Genomic DNA, 23678 nt, shown 5'->3' on the forward strand with positions numbered 1-23678 from the left:
AAACAAAATGCATTTAAAATAATTGTATATATCAGCATCTGAAAATTACTGTGGCAATATCCATAAATGCCCATCAGTCTGACCTGGCTTTCATTTATTGTTGTAAAATGTTCTATTTAATCTTGGTTTACTATTCTCTTACATTCCTTTCTGAAAGTCATTAACTTCACAACCTTCTAGAAGAAAATTAGTAGAATGAAAGCTTATGTCTTTTCTATTTAGAATTTGATTTTAAAATAATAAAATTTGAAAACCTGAGCTATTACATGTGTTGAAACATTTTTTAATATGTATGTATATGTAGTAACTTCAAAAAATATATGATATTTTGTATTATAATCATATCTTCAGTTTCCATAATGAGAAAACTTTTAAAAATAATATAGTGATTATTAGTGTGATATGGTTTAGGAAAATATAAGTTTTATCAATTAAAGTATAGAAGCAACAGGATATAGCAGAAGAAGACACAATATTTGAAATCTAAAGACCACAAATCCCATTTCTTATCATTTATCATTCTAGTTCCACATCTATTATTTATTCTAATTGAAGTATATGGTGGTAATAGTAATTATTGCAAATGACTAATAGTGTTCTGTCTTTTTTATAAGATTTTTTGATCTTTTTGAAAAGTGTGATGGATATAAATCTGGGAAATTAAAACTCAAAAAGCCAAAGCAGTTACAGGCAAGTGCATTTGATTTCCTATTGTTGTAAATTGCTAATGGCAAAGTTACCTAAAAGTTCAATTCTTTCTTAATTTATTTTATAGGAAGTACTGGATATTGCACGACAACTTCTTATGGAGCTAGGGCAAAATAATGATTCTGACATTGAAGAAAATAAGTCAAAACTTGAGCAACTCAAGACCGTGTTAGAAATGTGAGTATCTTTTTGAAACTTTTAATTTTAATAATGACTTGTAGTGCTCTTTTTCTTAGTATGTGAGACTTTCCATATTAATTTCTTTCGCAGTTTGATCTTTTTGTTCTTTATCACTGTGGCGGAAGTCTAATAAGACTTATTTTCACCAGTGAGGAAACAGATTGTTATTGAAGGATTAAAGGTTATTGTTTTAGTTTTACTCTTAATTTTAATGAGAAGATAAAAGAGAGCATCAAATTTGGATCTCCTATGAAGTACTATTTAGGATGAGGGTACTTTGCTACTCATCACCACACACTCAGTGCTGTTTAAATAAAAAACAGTTTTGAACTATGTTTTAATCAAGTGAAAGTGGCACCACCAGTATTCCTATTATAAGCTTTACAGTTTTGACCACCTAAGGGAAATCTTATTTCCTTTATTTTTTTAAGACACATACACATGTTTTTATATATTTTTATACTCTTTCATTTCTTTAAAATTGTCTAACCTTTGTAGAGAAACTTTTTTGTGTTTTCATTTTTAATGTGGTCAGAATGACTACTGATGGTACAGATTTTCTACTAGGATACTTTGAAGCATTCAACAAGGTGTTACAAACAGAAGGGAGCATTGAACATTTACTGAATATTGTTCATTCTGTTTGCCATTGTATTTTTCAGGTATGGCCATTTTTCTGGAATAAATCGTAAAGTCCAATTAACCTATCTCCCTCATGGTTGTCCTAAAACATCTAGTGAAGAGGAAGGTATGTCATTAATGCCTATTGTAGAAAGTAAGGACTTACTACTCATTATTCATTGATTATCTTTGGACCTTCTCTAATAGTATACTGGCATGATAGTCAGTGGAGTTTTGTTAGCTGTGCCTTTTATCGGAAGTATAGATTTTATTCTTTATCCTTTAAGAAAAAAAGGTAGATTTTATTATTTTGAAAACTACATAGGACTTCCCTTTTGCTCTGGGGTTGTTTCAGAAAGCTTATTTCTAACTAAATGTTGTTCAATAGGCCTCTTTCTTCATCTTTTGGTACAAGAGGACAGAGTACACAGAATGAAAGTTCAGAATATGAAAAGATATTTGAACACATAGTCAATTAGTTCTAAAATAGATATTTCCCTTCACCCAATAATAAGCATTTAAGCATTTGAGTAAGATGAGCATTTAAGTAAGATGAGTCACCTAAGAGCAGTCAGCACAAAGTCCATAAATTCATTTACCCTTTCGAAAGAAAACTAAGCAAGAGTTAGAGAAGCTAAACATGGAGAAATGCAGATGCCCAATAATAAAGTAATAATCATTCCTGCCTGTCACACTGACAAAGTGTTTTCTTATTTTATTCTTTTCTCAAACTGGTAATAAAGAATGTTACTAAGAATACACTGTGGCAGGATTTCTGTCTGCTAATAAAGTTATGTCTTTGAACAGTAAATTGACAATATACAGATATCAGAAACTTCAAAAAATGTTCATATGCTTTGATCTTAATTCTACTTATACAAATCTATCCCATGGAAGTAATCAGATTTCAGCTAAAGATTGATCTGTCAGGATATTCACAATGACATTATTTATACTAGCAAAAGTTGAAGTAATGATTATCTTACATGCTAACACAAGTTTGATTATGTTGATCTTTATATATTTATTTTAAAATTTATGTGTTATTGTCTTTTCACACTTTGTTATTAATAACAATAGCCTAATTTTCTATATCTTAATATTTATGATCAAAACATTCTATAAATAACTATAATAAAAAGTTAGTTAATTAATTGTTCTTTCATAATTAGTATTGGTCTGCATGGTAAAGCACATGTAACTACTAACTAGCCCCAAGGGAAAGGGTGGTTATCTATCACTTTTAATGAATCATCATTAAGTTCTTTAGTGCTTATATTGCTATTTTTAAATTACTTTTGTTTCTGTAACACAATACAAATCTTAGAATGTTATAAAGGGCAGCTCAAAATTAAGTACAGAACTCATTCATTTACGGTGCCTCCTCCATGTCTGAGAAAATACTTGGTCTGGGACATAGAGGATTCCACAATTCCAAGTTTTATTTCTTAATTTATTTTTTAATTGCCGTTGGCATACAATATTATATTAGTTTCAGGTGTATAACATACTGATTAGACATTTTGCAAGTCTGAACTTTAAAAACTGCTCTTGGCTACATTTTTATTGTATATCTCATAAATTTAAATTATATCAGGCTGTATCATCTCATTTTTCTAAAGATTATGCAAATCACTGATTCTTAGTCATAAAAAAGGAATATATCATCTTTGCTTTAGCTATCATTACCTTCTATGTGATAGTACTGCAGACGCTTTTGATATAAAGACAAGATCTGGATCCTGTCATCAAGGAGCTCTTAATCTAGGACAATCGAATTAGATAGATTGGGCAGAAACCATTGTTGTCATACCACTTTGAGAGCAGCAGAGCAAAAAGCAATACTTCCTTTTAGAAAACTGGGAAAGAGCCTTCTTCCTAAAGTATGGAGATTTTGAAATTTTGTAAGATTTTAGTAGTAGGAGCAAGGGATATTCCTGACAGAAACAACAGCCTACAAAGATAGGTACATTTAAGAAACAAAATAATACGTAACGGCCATATTCCACTGCGGAAGAGAACACAAATAAAAAATTAATCTTGAAACAGATCTGTTTTTAAAAGAAAGAAATTTGACATTTGCTTTATCCATTCACATCTATCTTAGACAGCCGAAGAGAAGAACCTTCCTTACTTTTGGTTCTAAAATGGGGAGGAGAATTAACTCCTGCAGGCAGGGTCCAGGCTGAAGAACTTGGAAGAGCTTTCAGGTGTATGTATCCTGGAGGTCAAGGTAAATCTTGGAGTTTCTCTAATTTGGTTAAATTTATACATTGTATTTTCAAGTCCTCATTTATTTTTAGATATTATTAAATATTTATATAAATACAGTGAGATAAAAATATAGCTTAAGTGATTTGAGGATTTATTTTCAGGAGATTATGCAGGATTTCCTGGTTGTGGTTTACTTAGATTACATAGTACCTACCGACATGACCTCAAAATATATGCCTCTGATGAAGGACGAGTGCAGATGACTGCAGCTGCTTTTGCAAAGGTATAAATAAATGCTTTTAGAATTACTAGAATTTTCATCTAATATTGCATTTAAAAAAGATTTTTACTAAGGCAATATTTTAAAATTTTCAATTTGAAACTTACAACTAAAGCCCTGAAATGGCAGTGATAAACTGTATTATTTATAAAGTTTATTTATTATAACCAGTTAGCTTATACCTTATAAAATCAGCATGTAACAGAAGTATGATACTTTCTATTATTTCGCATACTAATTTTTAAATCTGTTTTGGCTTTATTTAATTTGTTTAGGGGCTATTAGCTCTAGAAGGAGAGCTTACACCCATTCTTGTTCAGATGGTAAAAAGTGCAAATATGAATGGTCTTCTGGATAGTGATAGTGACTCTTTGAGCAGTTGTCAGCAACGTGTGAAAGCAAGACTTCATGAAATACTTCAGAAAGACAGAGATTTTACTGCTGAAGATTATGAAAAGGTGGGTCTTAGCAAATTCTTTTTTACATATGAGATAGTATGCATACACAGAAAAGTATATAAAGCAAAAACTTAGTCTTTATTGTATTATAAAGCAAGTACTCATATAATCATCACCATCCAGATAGAAGTAGAGCTTTGGAACAACTCTAGTTCCTATGTCCCTCTCCGCAGTTGCAACTCTTTCCCTGTCCCTTAGAAATAACTACCATCCTGGCTTTTTACGTTGCTCTTTTTTATTGTTTTTAACACATCCAGAATAGTTACTTAGATAAGTATGCATCCTTAACTATTATAGTTTCAGTTTTGTCTATTTTTTAAGCCTCATATAATAGAATATGTTTTCTTTTATGTCTGGCTTCTTCTGCTCAGTATTATGTTTGTGAAATTAATCTATATTTTTGAGAATTTCAGTTGTTAATAATCATTTCTATGTAGTACTTTATTTCAGGAGTTGGCAAACTTTTCTTTAAAGACCAGACAGTAACTATTTTAGGCTTTGCGGTCACATATGGTCTCTTACTGCATTTTTTTAACCATCTTTTAAAAATATAAAAATCATTTCTTAACTCATGGTCTATGCTACATTTGGCCTACAGGCCATAGTTTGACCCATGTTCTATTTTATGAGTATACTACAGTTTATTTATGCTTCTACTATTATAACAGCTTGGAGTTGTTACATTTAATACTAGTATGAATATCCTTGTATGCCTCCTAGTGCATATGAGCATATATTTCTCTTGGGTATATTCTAGGAATGGAATTGTTGTGACCCACAGTATGCTTATACTTCAAGATTAGTAGATGTCAAACTGTTTTCAAAAGTCATTGAACCATTTTACACTCCCACTAGAAGTCCATGAAAATTGTCATTTTTCTACAGTTTTGATTCATGTTATTCTCAGACTATTCAATTTTGGCCATTCTGAAGGTGGATATACAATAGTACCCCATTGTGGTTATAACATTTATTTACCATCTAGATAATCCTCTTTCATGAAGACTTTAAGTCTCTTGTCCTTTTATTCTACTAGTTGTCTGTGTTTTTCTATTTGAGTGGTAGAAGTTCTTTCTTATATTTTGGATATGAGCTCTTTCTAAATGTGTTGTAAATCCTTAAATACAAGAAGTCTCATTTTTTTACTTTTTGATAATTTTATTACGTAGAGTCTCTTTGGTTCTGTTCTGTTATCTATTCCGCTGATGGGATCCATGGTGTCCCGTTTTCTTGTGTGCCTGAATATCTTTAATTATGGATGGATATTTTATTCATTTGTGGAACTACATTGAGCTTAAGATTATACCATCATCTTTCAGTAGGTTTTTTATTTCTTTCTGCTATGTGCCTATGGACATAGCATTCTAGGATTACCTTAATCCAGTTTCAAAACAGATCTTTCTGGGCCAACAGCTGACCTGAACCTGGTCTGCAGTTTGTTGGTGGTGGTGTAATTCACCCTTACTTTTTTATACCCTAAATGCAGAGAGTTTACCAGCATTCCACCTTTGAGTAATCCTGGACTTCACTTTTGTCCCCCTAACCTAATAAGACTGTTAGAGCTCTACTCCACTTTTCTGTTTTTTATTTGGGGAACACAATGTCTTTAGTGCAGAAACAGCCTTAAATGCCAGTATCATTCTCTGCATCACTGAACAATGAGTTTTAGTTCTGTAGTTCTTTATTGTTGTATCTTTTAGATACCTTAAAGCAGAAATACAAAAGTTCTTGCCTCAAGATTTTTACTTATCTTCAGTGTAGATTGATCCACACTACCTAGTTCACCATAATAGGAAGTGGAAGTCCACTTTACATTTTTTTATATTTGTAGAAACTTATTGAAGGGGTTAAATAACTTGCCAAGCTAAATGTCAAAACTGGAATTTGAAACTATATTGTCATTAATAGCTTTTGTTGACTTGGAAAAATCTCATCACAAATGAAGTACCATTGTGTTTAAGAGCACCAGCTTTATAACCAGACTACCTGCTTTTTGATTCTACTCATCACATACTGGTGGTTGATCTTAGGCAGATTGCTTAACCTCTGTCAAGTACCTCATCTGGAAAAAACTGTGATAATAATACAATGTTAGGGTTACTACATGCAAATATATGTCAAATGGTTAGAACCATATTTGCACATATTAAGAGAGTCAGCGAATTGTCATTGTAAATTAGAATAAACTCATTGTAATTACTTTTGCTGTTATTTCACTGTGGATAGTCTAATGATATCTAAGGTTAGTATTCCTTTTATATGAAATTCTGAGGTTTTTACTTCCTCCTTGATTTTATTCCTATATTTTGAGGGTCATCTTAATTTGTGTTATGGAATTATTCTCCAGCTACTGGAAAATTTTGTATATTGTTCTCTTGGGCAATTGGGCATAACCAGATATAAAATACATACTATACCCATTTGTAGCTTACTCCATCTGGAAGCATTTCTCTTATCAAATCAATGCATTTAATTAAAAATCCTGTGAAGACCTGTGACAAAGTTTATTCCTTGATACAAAGTTTGACTTCTCAAATCAGACAACGCATGGACGATCCCAAATCATCAGGTAAATATGTTTTTCTTAGAGCATAAAACAAATAAAAATTACTGTCCAATTACTATAAACACTTTAGAATAAGATGCACCAATCTTAAGAAATCGAGGTTCTCACACTGTATCTAGGTATAATATGAGTTAATATATGTCAAGCAAAAATAAATAAGTAAGTTAGAGGTTTTTTTTTCCATAATAGCATGAAAAAGATAATAAAACATTCTTATTAATTATGTAGTGTTGCCATATAGCTCAGCAGCAAATAGGCAACATAATAAACAAGACCAAGCAATAGGAAGGTGATCTGGGCTCTGGTTCTGACACTGGCTTGGTTGATAACTTGAGCAGCTATGGCATCTTGGATTGCTTACTGGTAAAAATAGATTCTTTGAGCTGTTTAATTTTTGAAGTTCCTTTCTGGTAATGACTGTCTTTTATTAGTTATTTGAATCTAATAAAAATAATAATAAATAACAACCTATTAAAATAATTTAAAATTCAAAATTGAAAATGTGTTAGCTTAAAAGAGTTTTTTTATAATTGTTGTTTTATTATTATTAAGTGTGTAACATATAGAAAGGTCTCTTATAAACCTAGTATTAATCTATTATTTATACCTTTATTCAAGGCTACAAAATAGATGGTTGCTAATAATATATGCCTATGAGACATTTCCTAGCTTAACAATTTTATCTTTGATATTTTAAAAAGTTTCTAATGATCAACTTTTTAATATATATTTTTAATTTGATTTTTAAGTTTAATATGCTAAAAATGTTATGTTGTTTTAGATATTCAGCTTTACCATAGTGAGACATTAGAGCTTATGCTACGTAGATGGTCCAAGTTGGAGAAAGACTTTAAAACAAAGAATGGAAGATACGACATTAGTAAAATCCCTGACATATATGACTGTATTAAATACGATGTCCAGCATAACGGTTCCTTGAAATTAGAAAACACAATGGAATTATATAGGCTTTCGAAGGCATTAGCAGATATTGTTATCCCTCAGGTAAGTACTTATTAGGAATTAATTTTCTTTTATTTTGTATAGATACTTTACAAATGTCTGGCAATGGATAAAAGATAGCTGGTTTTCATGTCCATATAAAACTCATAACTTTAAAAAGGAAAGTAATTATGAATTTATATTTTAAACTTTTTATTTGATATACTAAATTATTTGACTCTTTCATAGTTTGATTTTAGTGACTTTTTAAAATTTAAGAACAGGTACTCTTAAAAACAAATGAGACAACTGAAAACAGGATGAAAAGTATTAATTAAGTATTTGTTGGGAATCTATTGTACACCTACCAGCTCTATGCTATGGAAATATGTGATGACTGAGAGAAAAAGGTAGTTGTGGCCCTATATAAATTTTACAATTCTTTTTACTTTATGTGAAAGTATTTTCCAAATTATATTTAGAGGCCAGTATATAAGTAGTTATTGGGGGGTAGGGGTGTTCAAGGGTCTTTTTATTATAAGAAAATTAATATGAAGGTAAACCAGATTTCAAATAACAAAAATACAATTGAGCAGAGAATCAGACTGATCTTAAAGACATAAGTGACAAGACAAGTTGCTATAAGGGTATGTTAGAAGAAAAGAGTTCTGGATGCCTTTTCAGGACCTTTTTTCAATTCAATTTCTAAAAGATTATTTGGCTATTATAAAGGGTAGTAGATCAGACATTCCAATTGTGAACCAAAGTTAAAAAGCAGGAAAAAAAATGAAATATATGGAAAGTGTAAAGATTATGAACAAAATTAGCCTCACTTAAAAATAGTCATATATAAAAATGGTTAAAAGAATATTATTGTTCCTTTCCTAATATTTACAGAAAATCTAGGAAAAACTAAAGACGGAAAAGCTGGGAATTCAAACTTTGCAATTACCTGTAATTATTTCTATAAATGTTAAAGATTAGCTTATTGTTTCAGCATGAAAGAGCCTATTTAGTTGTTTGGTTAGATATATTATAGAGACAATTTTAGGTATATTGTATAAATCAGTGATTTCAAAACGGAATTATTTTTAAAAGAGCAGATAAAAATGTGTCAGATTTCAAGAATGTATCTTTGGGCCTCACTTTAAGACACACTGAGTTAGAAAACAAGGACTTTTGTTTACTTAATGGAAGAGAAGTTTATTCTGCAAAAGAGATATTTTACAGAATAAAAAGTTTTATTTTATAATAGTTAAGATATTTTAAGATTACCATCAAAGTGAACAAACTCAATTCTGAAGAACTCAGTTTTAGCTACAAGGTATAGATAGATGATCATTGCACTAACATTAATTTGATTATAACTCATTCAGTAAAGTTAGTAAGTCAGCATTCATCTTTGTTACAAAATTCAAGATAGAGAATTCATTCAAATTTTTCTCATTAGAGGTTTTGAGAATGGTTATTGTTAATTTTTGTAAACATAATCATTAGTTTGCATTGGAAGTGTAAATAAGACCCTAATTTTTTTCATTATTTTGGATTACATCGATATTAGTGCATATTATTTATAATTATTCCTGCAGTGGAGATTATTTAAAAGCATGGCTTTTAACAGATAAGCTATAAATATAAGACCCTCTTAAATATTTATTTGGCTGTGTGCTTTTTTCAAGGTAGGCTTTCAATATATTTAAATGTGTTACCTACTCAGTGGCTAAATAAACACTCAAATGATTTTTTAGCATAATAATGTCTGTGTCATTACATGGTTTATTTAATCTCATGCCTCTTCTTTCTCAGTTACATATACTAAATATTCTAGAATTGGGAATGAAAAGTTGGTTGCTAAGAGTTGGAATCAAAAGAATACTCAAATGTTAATGTAGAGTTTTAGATACTAATTTTGCCTACTTTTGCATATGTATTTTAGTTATATTGCTTATGTACCTGAAGAAATTTCTCACCATCTCCTTAAATATTTATAATGAACTTTTAAAAGTATCATAATTAGAAGAAGTACTAAAGATTAGAATGGTTAGCAAAGATATGAGACATCCTTTGTATCTTTAGTAATTCATAATGCTCAGCTATTCTCAGTCTCTATTACAGCAATTGCTTTTTGATTCAATTAGGTCAAATTTTTACACTAACAGTCTGAGAACTTATTTGAAGACATTATTTTTCTTGGATAAATTATTTATCTTTGAAATTTTGAGGCTGTTCAGGCCATATATGCCCAGCCTTACAGAAATCAAAGTCTTATTTGTAGTAAATTCATAATTAAATTTTGATAAATTTATAACTTTAAAGCAGAGGTCTTTTTATATACTTTCTTAGAGTTGATTGATGAAGGAGAGGACCACTTGGGATTTACCTCCCTAAATTTTTGATTTGATAGTCTTTATTATTGCAAAAACTTGGGATTTCTTTTAATGGAGCATTAAATATTTACGGAATTCAGTTATTTTTGCTTTGTTATTTTGCTTTGTTACTTTAGCTGTCATAAATCCAAAACCATGGACAAAATGCATGCATTTTCAGTCCCTGAACAAATAACTAAGTTATAAAAGCGTTTATAGTAATTGTAATGAAACTGTAGTTTGTAACGGAAAAAAAAAATGAAAATGTTACATAAAGTAATCCCCCCTTATCTGAGGTTCACTTTCTGTGGTTTCAGTTACCCATAGTCAGCTGCAATCCAAAAATATTAAATGGAAAATTTCAGAAATGAACAATTAATAAGTTTAAATTGTGCACTATTCTGAGTAGCATGATGAAATCTCGTGCTGTCTCTCTCTTTCCTGGGATATACGTGAATCATCCCTTTGTCCAGCATGTCCACACTGTATACACTACCCACCTGTTAGTCACTTAGTAGCCGTCTTGGTTATCAGATCAACTATCATAGAATAGCAGTGCTTGTGTTCAGTCTTTATTATACTTAATAATGGCCCCAAAGCACAAGAATAGTGATGGTGGCAATTCAGATATGCCAAAGAGAAGCATGAACTACTTCCTTTAAGTGAAAAGATGAGTACAGTACAATAAGATATTTTGAGATAGAGACCGCATTCATATAACTTTTATTTTACATTCTTATAATTGTTCTTTCATTATTAGTTACTGTATTCTTTATAAAAATAGAACCAGGAAAAGCATACTGTTTTACAACCTGATTTTTTTCATTTACTCAGCATCAAGAACCTCTTTTCAGATCAGTAAAGGTATATATACATCATTATTTGCAATGGCTGAATGGTGCAATGTAATAAAAACTATTTAACCACTTTCTTGTATTTGGAAATCTGGATTCTTTTAATATTTTTCACTATCTTTACACATATGTCTTTACATTCATTCAAGACTATTTCTGTAGCTCCAAAAATCTTCTATCAGTTTTCTTCCTGAATGAGCAGTATGTGTTTCCTCACGCCTTGCAAACAAGAGAAATTTCCCATGATGATTTTTAATTCTAGCATTTTCCTTTTGTTTACTCATATAGACATACATAATTACATTTATATCCCTAATTTATAGTCATCTATGTTGGCGAGATTATTGAACCAACCAAACTTTAGTTTAAGGTAAATGACCCCAAGAAGTTCCATTTTCATAGATCTTCCATCTGTAATCATTTAGCCCTTGCTTTGTTAGGCAGTGTTGAAATCTATTATCTGTACTTATGTTTGGCCATCTGGGAAGTACCTGATAGCAATAAATAGCCTTTAAATTCAGGTGTCCCAGAATGTACTTGGAGAGAGAGAGTATGCCTATTTTTTCCTTCCTTTTCTCTACTCTCCCTTCTTTCCCTCTCTGTCTTCCCCCATCTCATTTTCTGCCCTCTTCCTTTTCTTCTTCTCTCTTCCCAACTACATACGCATCACAGATTTTTCTCTTGTTATATCAGGTCATTTTCTGTCTACCTCTTTGAACTGTAATTTTGTTATAATAATTATTATAATTAATGTTTTCTTGATACTTCAGATTATAATTTCTCATTTTAAATTTAATAACCTATAATAAGTATAGGTATCATGAAATTAGATAATTTCATGACATTTGTTGCTCACCACTAATTAAAACTTTAAAAGTACTGACCAAAGGCTTTAAATAATTCGTTAGTGGGTGGCTCTATAGTGTAGCGGTTAGCACGTCTGCTTTACACGCAGAAGGTCCTGGGTTCATGCCCCAGGTGGGGCCACAGACCATACCCTGGGTGTGCCAGCCCCTCCGAGTGCACAGGGGGCACCTGGCCCCTGGGGGAATGCCACAAGCGCATGAGCAGAGATGCCCCACCTTCAGAGATCCAGTTCTTAAGGGGAAACGGCAATATCCATAGTTCAGGAGTAGAAGTGGGGCAGAGGAGTGGGGGCAGATTAAAAAGAGGAAATAAAATTAAAAAATAAAATAATTCATTAGCCTCTTTTAACCCTTGACATTTGAATAGACAAAAATCCCGTGGTTTCCATTTATATTTGTTTTAATATGTTTATTGACTATTCTGTGTTTTAGTGTTCTTTTCCTTAGTCTTTCTTTTAAGGTTGTTTCTACATTTAAAACCTACGAATTGAGTTGAACTGCTATCCATAAAGATTACATTTATCCATTCCATCCTCCCCTCTTCAGAAATTACTTGCTTTTTCAGTTCCACCAAAAAATCCTTTTAATTATACTTAAAAGTTTTGAGAATAGTATACTTGCAGTTGCAGAAATGTAAACTAGGAGTCATATAGTATTCAAAAAAAGCTTACTTTTTTGAATAAATTCTTTAATTTAGTAGTGCATTTGTTAGAGCTCTTTGGCATTATACTCTTTTTCTAATGTTATGTATTTTCTGCTCAGGAATACGGTATTACCAAAGCTGAAAAACTGGAGATTGCCAAAGGTTACTGTACTCCTCTAGTTAGAAAAATTCGCTCAGACCTTCAGAGGACACAAGATGATGACACTGTAAATAAACTCCATCCTGTGTAAGAGACTGTACTGTTATTTAAATCTATAGGCATCTATTTTGTGTACTTCAAAACTGAATTACTTTTTAATGTTCCTACGAAGAAATCAGGAGTGTGTCACTTGGCACACTGGATATAAGGATTACCTAGGTATTCCTGACAGTTAACTTCCAGGATTCTTTTTGGCTCCAAATTGAGGAAGAGTTCAGGTGAACTGGGGAAGGGAATATGTGTCATTTATATTATTCAGCATGTACTCCATTTGTTAGCATAAACGTCTATGATCTTCTTTAAGATTATGACCTCTGTTATTAATAGAGGAGTTACAATGATCTATTGACCATGAACTTGACTAATATCAACTCTTTTTTGACCGCTCTCAGAAGCCCAGTAAGTTCCAGTTATCTTCACGTTAAAGGAATATCTACTAAGATAATCTCTAAATTGTATGTAGTTGGAAGAATGTTAGATCTACTTATTATGGTCTTTTTTAGTAAGATTAAATTCCATTTTACAAAATTATTTTAGTACTTAAGTTTTGACTACGTAGTTATTTTTTAACACTGTCTGCTTCTAACTTTAGGTATTCCAGGGGTGTTCTGTCTCCTGAACGTCATGTCCGTACCAGATTGTATTTCACCAGTGAAAGTCATGTACATTCTTTATTATCTATTCTTCGCTATGGTGCCTTATGCAATGTAAGTAGAATAAGTTTTTCCAGCCTACTTGAATATATTTCTTTGAATTCATAATTAAGTCATTACCACCTGTTTTTACTGTCCAGTTTTAATAATTCATCATTTACTGTCATTTGTCAATGGTTACTATAACAAGCACTGTGCTAGATGTTGGGAATAAAGACATGTTCTCTTCCCTTGGAGAAAACCCATTTAAGCAAACAATAATATAAAATATTTTAAGTGATGTTATAGGCTGGCAGCAGTGAAATACAGAGTAGCTGATGAATTTGAGTGATTCAGGGATTAGAATTGACAAGACATAGTGTTTGCAGATAAATTTCAGTTATTTAGAAGTTAGAATTGATAAGACTTAGTCAGACATTGTGCCTCTTATCTACTGTTATGTAGAGAATCATACCAAAGCTTATTGGCTTAAAACAACTAAAATCATTTTATTTCTATCCATCATAGTTTAAAGGGTTGACAGTGACCACTTAGGCACTTTCACTTTGGGTCTCATAAAGTTGCAGTCAGACAGGCTCATCTCTGGTGCTAGCTGCTGGCGGTCAGCTAAGATTTTGGCTGGGATTTGACCAGAATACTACATCTGGACTTTTCATGTTACCTGCTTCCTCAAAACATGGCAGCTAAGTTAGGAAGAGTGAGCTTCCTAAGAGAACAAGGTAAAAGTACAAAGCCGCTTTTTAATTATAGCATCGTTTGGTCTCTGGAGAGGCTGGGAATGAGAAACAGTTATATTTTTTAACCAGTCAAGGTTGGCTCCTTTATAATTAACAGTTTCCCTGTAGCTTATCTCTCTTTCTCGTAGTTTATCACGGGCAGTGAGAAGAATCTTGGTGGCATTTTTTTTCTGTATTTTTTCTGGAAATCTCCACAGCTAGTTCATTGAGTTTATTAGATAAACTCTTTATTTTCCACTGTCTGCAGGCTGCAGTTTTTCTACACTTTATGCCACCTACATAGAAAGAGTTCTTTTTCCTATAGCTTCCACACTTGATCTTAGCCAAAGGGCCAGGAAGCAATCCTATAGCTTCCAATAACATTTTCTTACCTTTTTATAAATCCCTCACTAACAACCTCCTCAATGCCCTTTAGGCTTTTACTAACACTCTCCTCGAGGCCCTACTAGTGCATACAGGTATTAAAGGTGTGAAAAAAGGAGAGTCAAGAAAGAGTCCCATATTTCCAATGTGGGTAACTTGGTAGATGATCCTACCATTCACTGAGATAAGTAACACTTGCAGGGAAGGTCAAGTGTTAGAAGGAAAGTAATGAGTTTAGTTTTAGACAATTTGAGTTTGAGAGACTAGTAGGCCAGTCAAGTGAACATGCCCGGTAGTATGTTCATATGTGAGGACAGAAATTGAGTTTAAAGGTATAGAGTTGAAAAGCCAACATATTAATGACAGCTGACGTAGTGGCTGTTGGTAAGATTCCCAGGGAGTTTTTGTTGAAAAGATAAGGAAAATGACATTTTAGGGATTGGCAGTGGAAGTGATCTGTACTAAAAAGACATAAATTTTAATAGCCCCTTTCTCAGCACTCAAACCATAGGTTACCTACAATACAATGTCACTTGTATTATATATCAAAAATACCTTTTCAGCCATCTCTAAACTAGCAAAATATAAGTATCTTCCTTTAATTTTCTATGTATATATTGGTGTATACACATATGCACATATACTAAAAAAGTGTTCCTTAAAAGAAAATTCAATTTTGTTTCATGTACTTTTTAAATATAAGGTTGTGAAATGTACAATGAAAATTTGGTATACGTCTCTAGGTTCTTAATCTATATCATTACTGGGCCTTGATAAATAGTTATTATCAAAGTTACCCTAAGGCTATTTCAGGATTCTGTTCCTGTCAGATTTTTCCAATTCCTATGTTCTTTCCTCTTGTTTTGGTTCCTTCCTTGTCCTATTAACGAACAAATAGCAAAATGACATCCCTTGCAACATATGTAGATCAGTGGAGTTTTAATATTAGTAATAGTGAGTGAAAAAATGACCCTTAATTAGCAAGGCGAGAGCTTATATGATGGAATTGTTTTTGGAGAGGAGGAATATAACTCTTACATGGTCCCCTTTTGACCCTATTGCACTTATTTAGAAGATGGAAAGAGCATAAAGGATATAGGGACCAATAGAAAGCCTGTGGCTGGAACATAATGAGTGATGGATAAATGGCAAGAGATGAGATTGGAGAGCCAGCGCACTGGGGATTATAAGGGGGTTGGGAAGCCATTGAAAAGTTTTAAGCAGAGAAGTAAGTGTATTTGGTTGCTGTGTGGACAATAGATAGATGGGAGTAAATATGAGGAAACGAGTTAAGAAGCTATCACAATGATTTAAAGAAAGATGGTATAGTTTGGACTAGGGTGGTAGCAGTAGAACTAGACCTTACTGAGTAGACATTGCATTCAGCTGCATTTCTAAAAACAAAAGTAGAACAACTCCATTCTTTTCAAAATCTTTGCTTCCAGGATACAAAAAAGTTGCATGTATTTACTAAAGTAAAAAAGTTTATACTAAAATGATGTCCTGTTTTCTAATTTTTAAAAAATAAGTTATTTGAACTATAATTCATTATCCCAACTCATATTATCCTTATAAGACCCTGTAACTAATACACTTAAAAACTTAATCAGTTTCTTCCCAGTTAAAAGTTTTGATTTTTCACTGTGGACTGGGTAAAATCTCTCTCTCCATAATAGAATTTTTAAAAAAGATTTGTTAAAGAAATAAGATTATAAGCAAGCTTTCAAGGAATATATTTAATGAGCCTTAATTTAAAAAAATATATTTTTATGGATTCTTGCATGCTAATTGTGTTCAGGAGGATGATGCTAAATATTATTTAATTGTATCTGTTCATTAAAACGAAACTAGCAATATGTATAACTACAACACTGAATTAGATATTAGAAGTGTACTTATTAATAATGTAGTATCACCAAGTCTAATAGGTCTTTTCTCCTATTGAAAATTTTTAGTATTTAATTAAACTCATCATTTATAGTAATCCACATCTAGTGAAACTTAGTAATGCTATGCTAAATTGTTTTTCCATATCAGTTTTGAAAAAAGTACATATACATCTTTGCACATATCCCCTCCCCAAACACAGACAACATACAAACACACAGATGCAATTTTTGCTCTGAAGTGTTGCTTAGGTTGAGAGTAGCTGCCCTGAGGGCTTGGCATTAAAGGTGTAAATAGCCATTTGTTGAAATGAAGCTATGACTACAGGTAATTACACAAATTACATGATGTTAGTTTAACTTTATTCTTCTAAAAACTTCAAAAGCGAATGCTTCCTCAGGAATATATAATGTCTAAATTAAAAAGGAAATATATGCTGAATTTTGTTTTAAATAAGTACTCAGCATATGGTCTTATAAGTTTGGGCTTTTGTGTATCAAATTTTATTTTTTTAAAAGGAGGCACATTCTATACTAAGGTACAAAATATTGTATACTCTTATTGTATAGAAAAAATTATTGGATGCTTTTATATATTTGTAATGTTTATGACATAGATAAAGGAACGTTATCTATGATGTACATAAGGTCTAAGTAGACCCTGTCGACTATTGACTATAGACTGAGTAGTTTTATCTTTTCAGATAGAATTTTCTACTTTGAATCTTGCAGTACATGTTCTGATACTCTATGATTACATGTTCAAAGACTAGTGATTCTTAATTTTTTTTTTATTAAATATTGGGGTGACATTGATTCACAAAATTAAATAAGTGTCAAGTATATCATTCAGCAGAATGTTGTATATATATTGCATTGTGTGTTTACCACCCAGAGTTAGATTTCCTTCCATCACCAAATATTTGACCTCTATTACCCCATCTACCCCGCTTCCCTCTGGTAACTACTAATCCACTGTTCCTGTCTGTGAGTCTGTTTGTTTGTTGCTTTCATTTCTATACCACATATGAGTGATGTCATGTGGTTTTCAACTTTTTCTGTCTGACCTATTTCACTTAGCATGATTATCTCAAAGTCCATCCATGTTGTCACAAATGGCAGTATTTCATCTTTTCTTATGGCTGAGTAATATTCCATTATATATATGTACCACATATTTTTATAAAGACCAGTGATTCTTTAAATGAAGGTGGAGGAGTGGTAGATATGATAACAGTAATAGAATCTACATATGCCTCCTCTTGTTGATTGTTTTAAAATATCCACTAGTGTAATGAGGGATACTTACTGATAGGCATGTATTACATACATGAACTATATGATGGTTGGAGCAATAGCACTACTCTTATAGAATTGTATTTATGAAGCATGATACTAATTATACTAGGCACTTTGGAACTTGAAGTTAATTGCCCCTTATCCTCAGAATTCAATCATGAGTATCATATTTCAAGAAATTCTTTATTTTTACTTTCTGTAAGCTATTTTTTTAAGTTACCACAAGAGTTTTTAATACTACTGGTAAGAGATCTTTAAAATAATTTACTTAAGCTTAAATCATTTATTGAGACACAAATATAGTGGAGTTATTTTGAAAGATTTGTGCATATAAGTATTCACCTCACTTTGTGGTATCACTCAGAATTAAGCAAACTACCATAATGAAAATAAAATGACTTACAAGTAATGCAATATGAGAAAATGCTTTCTATATATTTTTGTTTAGGAATCAAAAGATGAACAGTGGAAACGAGCTATGGATTATTTAAATGTTGTCAATGAACTCAACTACATGACTCAGATCGTTATCATGCTTTATGAGGATCCTAACAAGGTAACAGTTCTTGATCTGCAGGGATTCCCAGAGGTAAATAAATAACTTGAAATTTCTCACTTTTAAAATGTTCTATAATATTTTTTAGGATCTCTCTTCAGAGGAACGCTTTCATGTTGAATTACACTTTAGTCCAGGAGCCAAAGGATGTGAAGAAGACAAAAATTTACCATCTGGCTATGGATATAGACCAGCTTCAAGAGAGGTAATGAAGATGAAACTCTCAGTGCTTGGTTACTGTAGTTTTAGCTTTTCATGAGGTTTCTTTTAAGAATTGTCTATTATGTACTATAATTCTTATCTCAGCTATTAAGTAGCAAGATGGTTTACATTTTTTTAAGTATAATTTAGGTGGACAGCACTTGTAGGCATATTAGATTTTTATCTTTAGATTATTTTGGACTTTTAAGACTGATATTTAGCATGGATTAAAAAAAACTATTGTTATAGTTTCGGTTTTGGTGGTTGTTTTACTTGAGGGTTAATCCATGCTAAACACTATGCTAATAAGCACTTGGCATGGATTAATTGCATTTTAACCTTTACAATAACCTTACGAAGTTAAATATATACTCAGTTTATAACTTGTTTATTAAATTATAATACATATTGATAAAAGGGCGTAAATCATAAGTGTATACCTTAATGATGATGTATTATAAAATGAATACCTCATTTTAATGAATAAAACAACCAGGCAGGTCATAAATAGAATAGTGGAATAGAATAGAATAGTTGTGCCCGCTCCCTATCACAACCTCCCTGTCTTCTCAAAGATACGATCTATCATAGATTAATTTTGCCTAATTTTGAACTATATATAAATAAAATCACAAAATATATGCTTTTTAGGGGTGGAGAGTGGGTTTAGCTTTTTTTTTTTTTCATTATGTTTGTGAGATTCATCCATTCTATTCCTCATTGTTGTTGCCACGTAGGATTCCATTAAATAAATATAGTGGAATGTGTTAATCCATTCCATTTCGATATCATATAATTCGTTTCCAGTTCACCTTATAAAGTGAATGTTTTAATGAACATTCTTTTACAGGTCTTTTGGTGAACGTATGTACACATTTCTTTTGTACATACATCTAAATTGCTGGGTCATGGGGTATGCATATATTCAACTGTAGAAGACACAGTCAAATAGTTTTTCCGATTGTTTTCTAAAGACACTGCAGTATCCTCATCAGCACTTAGTATGATCGGTGTTTTTAATGTAGTTATTTTGACGGACATGTAGTGATATCTTCTTGTAGTTTAGATTTACATTACACTTATGACTAGTAAGGATTAGCACCTTTTCATACATTTATTAGCCATTTGGATATGCTTTTTGGTGAGTGCTACTGGCTAGGACCTCTGTGGTATTGAATAGAAGTGTTGATACTAAGCATTCATGTTCATCATTAAACTAAAGTGAAGAGCAATATTTCAGAGAGAACTTTTTGTGATTTTGGTTGAGATTTGCATAAACTCTGCAGATCAATTTTGAGAGAAATAACACTTTTATCTTATTAGATTTTCTAGTTCAAAGACTTGGTATACCCCTGAATTTACTTAGCTATTCTTTATAACTGTTTGATAAAATTAATTTTTTATGTGTTGTACCTTCTTTGTCAGACTAATTTCTAAGCTCTTTGTATTTTTTATACTATCATAAATAGTTTATGTAAATTTCATTTTCTGTTGTTATTTTCATATTAAATTTTAACTCATTTTTGTATAAAGATTTTATAACTAGTAACCTTACTGCACGCTGTTTGATTCATTCTATTTATCTATGGAGTCATTTGGACTTTCCACATGATTACATCTCTGAATGATGACAAATGTCCAATAAAATGTTGAATAGATGGAGGTACTCTTGTCTTTCAGTTATTTATTATTAACCATGTTGATTGTTTCAGATTTTTAGATATCCCTTATATAATTAAAGAAGTTCCTCCTTATTTTCTATACCACTTAGTTTGATGAGGGTTTTTATGTATTTCTGCTTGGCTTCATTTGTCTAATGTTTGTGAGATTCACTGATGTAATTGTATTTAGTTTTTGTTAGTCCATTCTTATTGCTTTAAAATATGTATTTAACTGTATGACTATGCCCCAAGTTACTCATTCTATTATAGATGGATATTTGGTATAAATTTTTTAAGTTTTCTGTCTCCTATACTATACTATGAGATTCTTGCAATCTGGGAATTTATCTTAGTCATCTGTGTCTTGGGACGAGTTATTCACTCAGTAAATATTTAATGAATCATTAAATGATTGTTATTTATGTATGTAATCATCATATTTGTTGGAAATATTTAGAATAAAATTTAAATTTTCAAAATTTGTAAATTCGGATGCTGAGGTTGATGACATTTCTGTGTAACAAAACTGATCTCTACTCTTTTTTACTGTATTATTATTCATTCAGGCATTTGATGGAATTTTATTAGGCAATTGGTTTTATATTGCTTTTTATTGTCATTTTATTGTTCAATTTCTCCATAGAGTGTGTGTGTGTGTGTGTGTGTATTTCTTGAAGTCAGAGACTCTTTCATCTGTCTCATGATATCCAGAATAATTCTAGGCTGTTGTAAGAATTTAATTAATATTAATTCACTTGAATAAACAAACTCGTATATGTATTTCAATTGACTATTCTCAATTGGTGGTTCATTTTGTTCATTGCAAGAGATGATTGTTTTATCTGAATTTTATATGTTGTAATCTTTGCCCACAGAATGAAGGCAGGCGATCTTTTAAAATTGATGATGACGAACCACATACTTCTAAAAAAGATGAGATTGATCGAGGTGTGCTGTTGTTCAAATCTATGGTATCAGAGCCAATTCATATACACAGGAAGTCTCCACTCCCAAGATCTAGGAAGATGGCTACAAACGAAGTAAGTGCATGTATCAGAGCATGTTTTCTGTAGAGTATACTAACTGTATTTTAATAAAACAGAAAAGAAAATACAGCTTTAATTATGGAGGAAAAGATAATTTTTTAATAAGGGATCAGGAATAAGTTTTGGTTAAAAGTAAAGAGGAATTGCCTGAGATACTTCAGCAACAACTGATTCCAATGACACTGTAGATTAAGATAGGAAATTCTAAATTGTTAGCCTGATTACAAAAATCAGTGTAAGAATTTGAAAATTTAAGGATATGGTTGAAAAATTTACATTTGTATCAAGATCTACAGTTAAATAACTAAAGCTAATTCTTGTGCTTAGGAGTAGAACGACCTTTAAATAGCTACTAAGGTAACATTTAAAAAGAAAGTTGAACAGTTGCAATGAAGCTTGTTAAGTAATCTTTAACATCTGTATATGTTTTTATACTTTAAAACCTTTATTTTGGGTTATCTATAGACTCTGTAGGATAATTCACCAAGTCTGATTGAAATCAGTGCTTATAAATGTTTTCTAAATGCTTGAGTATAAAGTATAAAAATGAATATAAAGTATAAAGTATAAAAGTAGAAAGCAAGAATTTAAGACAGAACCATCAACTTCTAAGTTAGAAAATATTTTTCATTGCTGATTAAATATACCAGGCCTTAAGTGTGTAACATCTCATAGTTGGTAAGAATATAAACAACAACAAAAAAGAATTATGCTCACTTCTACAGCCCCAAATTATATAAACATAAGTGCTTTATGATTCTTAAATTTCAAATATATATGTGTCTCAATTTGACAATTATGTATGGAAAAAAACATCCATCAATAAAATAGATCATTGTAATTTTATCATGTATACTAGTTAGAGTTCCTGCAAATGTGATATTTTAAGTTAATCATAAAAGAGGATGATTAACAATTGTAGAATTTGGGTTGTTCTATTATAGCTTAATTAAAAAATATGAAATCTGAGGTTATGTTTAGGTATCTTTAATTTCAGAAAATAACCTAACCTACCATTTGTGTGAGGGCAGTGATTTTGATGTTGTTGAACAAAGCAATCTGCAATTCATCAGATTGTTCAGAATTTCACCATTAAATCTGCATTCCAAAAAGCCTATAACACTGATAGAGCCATCATTTTGCAACTCATCTTATTTGTATAATCTTCAGCAAAATCACTGTCCTTCGTTAACTCTTAAAACACAGAGCACATTTATACACCTTTTTTTCTCACAAATACTTAAATAGTTACCCTTAAGAGATTATTTCTATGCCATGCTAAACTTTTACTTCCATAAGGTAAATTATTCAAGTAAAACCTTGAAGACTCTTTCCAGCGTCTACCATCTCCATGGATATCAGAAGTTTGTACTTCCAAAAGACATGCAGAGAAAAAGGCTATTCTCTTCATTTTGTGCAAGTAGAGTTTACTCTGTCCTCACTGTCTGAAAGCTGAACATGCAAACATGTAAATTGAGAATGTTTGCTGCATGTTTTGCCTACTGAACTCTGTAAATAATCTTTGGAGAGTGTAAATAAATAGATAGCTTGAAAGTGTAAACAAGTGCAATTTGAATCCATCTTACAGTTAATTCTTTTTTTAGTATCTGGCAGACAGATTTTCTTTTCTACATTATATACATTGAAATCTCTTTAACCCTTTGCATGGTTCTTTTCTGCTTTGAGTTGAACACTTTACCCAATATAGCACAAAATTTCTTGAATATCTAAAATTAAGCAGAATACTTTCAAATTGCTAAAATAAAATTGCTAAGATACAAAATTGTTAAAATCTCTCCAGTTTTAAGGAGACAACTATTAAGCAGTAGAAATATACCTTGTATATTTAAGATAATAAAATAATTCTCATAATGGTTATCATACAATTAGGCTTATGTCATTCTTATCAGTTTCACAAATATTGAAATATTTGGCTCCCAAATTACTGTTTAATAGTTTTTTTAAAAAATTGATAAACGAATGAGAACAAACTGTATTTTTTTTTCTTTCTGATCATTGGCTCTGTTGTATCTAACTTTGCATGCTCTGCTTTTTTTTTTTTTTTTTTGCCCCCCCCCCTTTCTCACTTCCAGGAAGAGAGCCCCCTGAGTGTGTCTAGCCCAGAGGGTACTGGTACCTGGCTGCATTATACCAGTGGTGTGGGTACTGGGCGTCGAAGACGCAGATCAGGGGAACAAATCACTTCTTCCCCTGTCTCCCCCAAATCATTGGCTTTCACATCCAGTATTTTTGGCTCATGGCAACAGGTTTTTAAACTTTACTTCATTAAACATTTTTCCTCCCCGCATTCAGAGCAACAAACAGCTGTCTTTGAGGACATCTAATCCCTTATATTTT

General features: G+C 31.5%; 1 protein-coding gene across 15 annotated transcripts in view; it reads left to right on the forward strand.

The window, feature by feature from the left end:
- PPIP5K2 (diphosphoinositol pentakisphosphate kinase 2) overlaps positions 1–23678 on the forward strand; it is a 58335-nt gene that overhangs the window by 20232 nt on the left and 14425 nt on the right. For 8 of the 15 annotated variants that reach the window (XM_011378685.2, XM_023523699.1, XM_023523665.1 and 5 more), the window contains 14 exons: positions 615–690; positions 776–885; positions 1551–1636; positions 3617–3742; positions 3885–4006; positions 4279–4461; positions 6889–7030; positions 7809–8032; positions 12818–12945; positions 13511–13625; positions 18305–18412; positions 18501–18617; positions 21150–21314; positions 23414–23587. In XM_011378685.2, coding sequence (XP_011376987.1) covers positions 615–690; positions 776–885; positions 1551–1636; positions 3617–3742; positions 3885–4006; positions 4279–4461; positions 6889–7030; positions 7809–8032; positions 12818–12945; positions 13511–13625; positions 18305–18412; positions 18501–18617; positions 21150–21314; positions 23414–23587 — 1876 coding nt within the window. The remainder of the gene's footprint in view (positions 1–614; positions 691–775; positions 886–1550; positions 1637–3616; positions 3743–3884; positions 4007–4278; positions 4462–6888; positions 7031–7808; positions 8033–12817; positions 12946–13510; positions 13626–18304; positions 18413–18500; positions 18618–21149; positions 21315–23413; positions 23588–23678) is intronic. The other 7 variants (XM_023523709.1, XM_023523673.1, XM_023523685.1 and 4 more) reach the window with 3 other exon arrangements.

Source organism: Pteropus vampyrus, unplaced genomic scaffold (assembly GCF_000151845.1).
Source record: "Pteropus vampyrus isolate Shadow unplaced genomic scaffold, Pvam_2.0 Scaffold11, whole genome shotgun sequence".
Taxonomy (NCBI): Eukaryota; Metazoa; Chordata; class Mammalia; order Chiroptera; family Pteropodidae; genus Pteropus; species Pteropus vampyrus.